This window comes from Ctenocephalides felis, unplaced genomic scaffold, assembly GCF_003426905.1.
Source record: "Ctenocephalides felis isolate EL2017-DRISC unplaced genomic scaffold, ASM342690v1 CF-g0.4_SCAFFOLD_00845, whole genome shotgun sequence".
In the NCBI taxonomy this organism is placed as follows: Eukaryota; Metazoa; Arthropoda; class Insecta; order Siphonaptera; family Pulicidae; genus Ctenocephalides; species Ctenocephalides felis.
The window spans coordinates 93,825,593-93,832,424 of NW_020536999.1; the positions used below are offsets into that span (position 1 = coordinate 93,825,593).

At 28.1% G+C, this 6,832-nt stretch overlaps 1 protein-coding gene across 1 annotated transcript in view; it reads left to right on the top strand.

The window, feature by feature from the left end:
• Nucleotides 1-639: 639 nt before the first annotated feature.
• Nucleotides 640-6,832, top strand: part of LOC113363095 (homeobox protein DTH-1-like) — a 13,763-nt gene continuing 7,570 nt past the window's right edge. Inside the window, exons 1-4 of the mRNA XM_026605579.1 lie at nt 640-1,078; nt 1,142-1,465; nt 1,532-1,629; nt 1,802-2,011. Coding sequence (XP_026461364.1) covers nt 640-1,078; nt 1,142-1,465; nt 1,532-1,629; nt 1,802-2,011 — 1,071 coding nt within the window. The remainder of the gene's footprint in view (nt 1,079-1,141; nt 1,466-1,531; nt 1,630-1,801; nt 2,012-6,832) is intronic.

Sequence of the window (6,832 nt, forward strand, 5' to 3'; positions counted from 1 at the left end):
AAAGTTTATAATATCATTTAAAACTAATAAAATTAATATTAAAATATTTTAAGATAAATTTTGGGCCCAAAGTTACATGAAGTGTCCAAAAAAGTGCAATATTAAAAAAGTAGACTCAGAAATAAGCCAGTATAAAGGTTGTCTAATATAATTTCAAAATTCGCATAAATTTGGTTTTTAGAGTGATATTTCAAATTTGGTTAAAATTTTGGCCCTAAAACATTATATCAACATTGTTTAAAGTTAAAAATAAATAATACAAATTGTAGTTTTGTGCAAAATTTGGGCCAATTAATGATTTTTTGGCCAAAAAACAATATTTTGTGTAAAATTTGTGACTAAATTGTTGTTTGCATTATTTATTTTGGGCCAAAACTAGTATAACATTTAATAGAGATCAAAGTGATCATTATAGTGAGTACCCAAAAAACGTACGAAGTATGATTTAAAATAAATAATTAAATAACCTACATAATTTAATTAAATTATGTTATGAAATGTTATTAAGTTCAAACCTAGGGCCAAAAACAAATTACTAAATTGTTACTAAAATTATTAAAAATATAACAAGTACGCTAATGGCCAAGTGTTGACTCCAAGTTTGCACCAAAACTAAGTCATCTAATAAAATTCCCAAAAATGTTACAACCTGCTCAATACCAGTACCCAGAAACCCCAGCACCTCCTCCAACCCACCAATCTACCATCGACAGCACCACATACCCCATATCGACCCCATTTTCGGTAAAAGACATTCTAAACATGGAAACCCAGAACCAATTCATAGTCCCAGATTCCAATTCCACATTTTATAACCAAAATGCAGAACCCAATTACGAGCCTTATCATGTTGACTATAATTCATACTATGGCCAGAATTGGATGGCACAAAATGGTGCAGGTTGGTCTGCACAAAATGGTGGTGGGTGGGTGCCACAAAATGGCGGTGGATGGGTTGCACCAAATGGTGGAGCTGGGTGGGTTGCACAAAATGGAGTGGGGACACAGAATGGACAAGAACATGCTGGACAACCTTACGAGTTTCCAGACAGTGGCGGTTATGGATATTATAATAATGGTAAGTGGTGAACACTTGCCAAAAATTTGAATGTATATTTATCTATTTGATTATTTTTTGCAGGTCCTCAACTTAAAGACGTCTTCCCTGAAATCAAAGATGAAGAAACAACAATGACCTCTGTGGAAGTCGAGGACGAAAACGACGAAGATAAATATACGAACCATCAACGGGATCATCAGCACCAGAATCGTCATCAGCAGAAGCATCAAAAGGAGAATAACCAGAATTATCGCCAGGATCACCAGCAGCAGAATCACCAGCAGCAGAATCACCAGTTAAATGGCATCAGCAACGTTCTACAAAACAACATCGTGGACGACAGTATATCCAGTACTGACAACGATGATAATAATTTGATCATCGATCTTCAAAATAATAATAATAGTAAGTGAAATATATATTTACTTTCAGTTTCCTTGAAAAAATCTACAAAGGTTCTTATTTTTCCAGAAAATCAACAGGAAGTGACAAGTTCCAAAACGGAATTAAGGAAAAATGGGAAAATGAGGGCAAAACGTAAACCTAGAGTGCTGTTTTCGCAGGCGCAGGTGAGTTCTGAAGAAGTTTTACTTCAAATTAAATAATTTGATTTAAATACATATATATATATATATATATATATTTATACATAATAATTATACATAAATATTATGTTGATTATTTATACATAATATTTATACATAAATATGTATTCAATTGTAAACTTTTATTTTTTCCCAGGTTTTAGAACTAGAGGCCAGATTCCGCCAACAACGCTATCTTTCGGCCCCAGAACGCGAATGTTTGGCCAGAAGTTTATGCCTGTCGGCCACTCAGGTTAAAATTTGGTTCCAGAACCGGCGGTACAAAAATAAAAGGGCCAAAAGCACTGAGGGTTCTGAAACAAATTGCGAAACCCAGATCCAAGTGGAACATCATCAGAATAGAAAGGTAGAAATTTTTAGCCAACATTTTTTTATGGCCAAATTTTATTTATGACCCAAAATTAACGTTTTGTTTTTTTATCCGTAGGAACATCGACCTGAAGAATCAATAGCACCTTATCACGAAACGTACCAAAATCAAACGTTCTCAAACTGTGTAGCTGCGCCTCCGCCTTATTCTTACAATTTTGGCCCAAATTTGACGCAAAGTTATGGAAATTTCGAATATTATAAATTATAAAGATAAAAATTAATGTTTTGTTATTTTTTACTATAATAAAATATATTATTGATATTAGATTTAATTAGTAGAACACTGTTAATATAATTAGTAAAAAAAATACTTATTTAATTTTAATTAGTATATAATTAGTTAAATTTATTAATTATTTTAATATTTTTTAATTTTTAATATTTAGTATTATGTTAAACCAAAGAATATATTTTATGTTTGTATATATTATTGCGTTATAGATTTATATATTAGTTAATAAAGATTTATAATAAAATTATAATAATATTATTTTAATTGTTAATAAATATTTATAAATGTGAGTGAATTTGTATGAGTAAAAATAAAAGAGTACAAATGTGTGTAGATGTGCATAAATGCGTATATGTGTGTAAGTGTGTAAGTGTGTAAAAATGTATATAAACGTGTTCAAGTGTTTCTGTATAAATGTGTGTAAGTGTGAATAAATATGTATAAGTGTGAATAAATATGTATAAGTGTGTTTAAATGTGTTCATAGATATTTATAAATGTGTAGAAGTGTGTGTATATATTTAGTGGTGTATAAAGTATGCATGTGTATGCATATGTGTTTAAAAATGTGTATATGAAAAAAATATAAATCTGTATAAATGTGTGTAAGTGTGTATAAATATGTATAAGTGTGTTTAAATGCGTTCATTAGTGTTTATAAATGTGTATAAGTGTGTATAAATATATTTAAGTGTGTATAAATATATTTAAGTGTGTTTAAAGTATGTATAAATGTGCATATGTGTTTGTAAATGTGTATAAATATATGGAAAAGCAGGTAATATGTATAAACGTGCATAAGTGTGTATAAATATATATAAGTGTGTTTAAATGTGTTCGTAAGTGTTTATTAATGTATATAAGTATGTATAAATATATTTAAGTGTGTTTAAAGTATGTATGTGTATGCATAAATGTTTGGAAATGTGTATAAATATGTATGAGTGTGTTGAAGTGTGTTCGTAAGTATTTATAAATGTGTAAAAGTGTGTAAGTTTATTTAAGTGTGTTTAAAGTACATATAAATGTACATATGTGTTTGAAAATATGTATAAGCGTATGAAAGAGCATGTAAATTTGTATAAATGTTTATAAGCAGTGGCGTCGGAACCAAATTTTTGATGGGTGGGCTCGTTTTTTTTTTTTTTTTTGATAGGCAGCCAGTGGCTTCGTTTTTTTAGAGATATTCTCCCATATAATTTTTTGAAATTGATGGGTGGGCTGAGCCCCCTCATCAAAATTCATGGGTGGGCTCGAGCCCACACAGCCCACACGGTTCCGACGCCACTGTTTATAAGTGTATATAAATATGTATAATTGTGTTTAAATGTGTTCATAAGTGTTTATAATTGTGTATAAGTGTGTATAAATATATTTAGTGTGTTTAAATTATGTATAAATGTGTATAATGTTTGAAAATGTGTATAAGTGTATGAAAGAGCATGTATAAATGTGTATAAGTGTGTATAAATGTGCTGATAAGTGTATATAAATGTGTATAAGTGTGTATAAATATTTTTAAGTGTGTTTAAAGTATGTATAAATGTGTGTTGTGTTTGGAAATGTGTATAAGTGTATGAAAGAGCATGTAAATATGTATAAATGTGTATTAGTGAGCATAAATATGTAAAAGTGTGTTTAAATGTGATCATAAGTGTTTATAAATGTGTATAAGTGCGTATAAATATATTTAGTATGTTTAAAGTATGTATAAATGTAGTATGTATAAATGTGTATTGTGTTTGGAAATGTGTATAAGTGTATGAAAGAGCATGTAAATATGTATAAATGTGTATAAGTCTGTATAAATATGTATGAGTGTGTTGAAGTGTGTTCGTAAGTGTTTATAAATTTGTATAAGCGTATATAAATATATTTAGTGTGCTGAAAGTATGTATATATGTGTATTGTGTGTGGAAATGTGTGTAAGTGTATGAAAGAGCATGTAAATATGTATAAATGTGTATAAATATGTATAAATGTGTTTATAGTATGTATAAATGTGCATAGTGCTTGGAAATGTGTATAAATATACAAAAGAGAATGTAAATATTTATAAATGTGTATAAATATGTATAAGTGTGTTTAAATGTGTTCGTAAGTGTTTATAAATGTGTATAAGTATGTATAAATATGTATAAGTGTGTTTAATTGTGTTCATGAGTGTTTATAAGTGTTTAAGTATGTATAAAATGTAATAATAAAAAATAAAATGAAATTATTTAAAAAATTACTATAACTTACCCTAAATATATATATTTTTTTGAGGATTTTGAATTTTTTCGAACGATTTTGAAAGTTTTGAAAGCATTTAAAAAATATGATTTATTTTTAATTTTGAATTTTTTTGAAAAATCTGAAAATGTTGATATTTTCTTTATGTTTCAAAAGTTTTTGAATAATTTGGCATACTTTAGAAAATATGGATGTGTGTGTGTTTAGATACAAATTGTCGTCGATAATTCGAAGAATTTTATTAAAAAATGTTGGTTAGAAGGTCAAAAAAAATGTTGTCCAAAAAAAATTTTTAAATATAAAATATAATTAAATATTTAAAATTCAAGAAAATAATAAATGAAAATTATTTGAAAATAAAAATCAAACCAAATAGAGCTCTATATAAAAATCGGATAAATATAAGCATGGTCATTGACTATGTAGATTCATACAAATATGTATACATATACATATATGTATATACAAATATATTTCTTAAATACCAGAAGCTTAATCTTTGATATTAAACAGACATTGGTTATAAAACATATCCATTTCATTTCTGTGGCATTTAAATATATTGGATATATATATATATATATATATATATATATAAATCCTCTAAATATCGTCTTACGACATTGCTTATAAATAATAGTTTTCCTTTTTCCTACGTTTCAGTAACACTTGTCAATCATCTTCAGTGCCAAAGACATTCATTCATTTATTTAGTCATATAAATATTATTTATAAGAAATGTTTTTGATGCACATTGATGATGGCACAAAGCTATATCGAAACGTCAATATGATAAATTATATTACTATGTAAAATAATGTCATAAGTTTCGGTAAAATTTGTGCGTCGGCAAATGAATAAGTATAAATTTGTCAGAGCAAATTATTTTATAAAACCATTTTGCTATAGAGGAAAATTAATAGATAGGATAGGGCGGGGCACAAAGGTCCAATTTGACTTGTAGCAATTATATTGTGTAAACCAAACTAACTACAACAAAACAAATAGCACAAGCAAATATCTGTCTATGTTCAGCAAAACTCCCTGCTAATTCATCATTGTAGAAATGTATTTTTATGCTGTTTTTCAACAATTTTCAGCCTGGTCCTTTTTACCCCGTAAGCTCATAGTAATATTGTAGAGAGAAATGGGAAAAAATGTAAAAAACGACATGTCATTGTTTGACATTGAAAATATTTTGACAAGTGAGAACTTTCATCTGCCAGAAAATTCAATTCACTTATGAGCCTAGACAATATTAGGATATAAATGAGAAAAATGTAATGTCTACATTACTATTTCCGAAAAGCAGCTGAAATGTGCCAGAAAATTAAATAATATATGATGCAGGCAACAGTATATGTTTGGCAAATGTAATTATATAATTCAGTTTAATAAATAACGCAATAAGTCCAAAATTACATATACGTTATTAAACTTATAAATGTCGTATTTTGGTTTAGTTTACTAAATTATTTAACAATACAAAAAATATTTCTCTTTATTAAAAACTGATTTAGAATTTTGTTTCATGTGTCAAAAATTCATTTGTTTGTCATTGGATATGGAATATTCAGCAAGTTGATCATAGATTGAATAGTGCACATATGAACTAGATTTTACAAATTAATTTACTTAAGATTTAAACATAAACAATAATGTTTATTAAATTATTAGTAAGAAATGTACTTTAAAAATTATATATGCCAAAAAGCAACTAATATATCGTACGAGATTATGAAAATTATAGACTAAATTATTGAAGCAATTATGTTGTGTGGTAAAATCAAGTGTGATATTGTTATTTTACCGCAGATACTTTATTATTTTTATCTGAATTTTTTATACTGCTTATGCAAAGACCATAAATAAATCACAAAGGCAAGACATCAAATAGGATATAAAAAGTATAGGATAGAATATTAAAAAATTTGGAGCTTTTGAATTGTAGACATGCGTACAGGACGTCTGTCGGGTCATCTAGTATATATACATGTATATGTGTTTGTTTTCTATTAATTACAAGTTCAAGTAGCAGTTCTACTCTAATCTATTTAATTTCCATCTCCGAGACATGTGTTGCTCAGCTAAAATCGCCATTTAGATACCACCGCCAGATACCGATACCATTACACCATCGAGAACCACCAGAAGAAATTCTTGGTGTCGGTATTTAAATACAGCGGCTGAAAAATTAGGTTTTGTGCCGTGATCGGTAGAGCCGTTTTATTTGGTGCGTTTGGGTAATGTTTTTGCTGTAGGTCGGTAAGTAAGAGTTGAGGATGAACTTTGGATATGGTAGTCCTGTAGCTAAATACATTTTCTATAA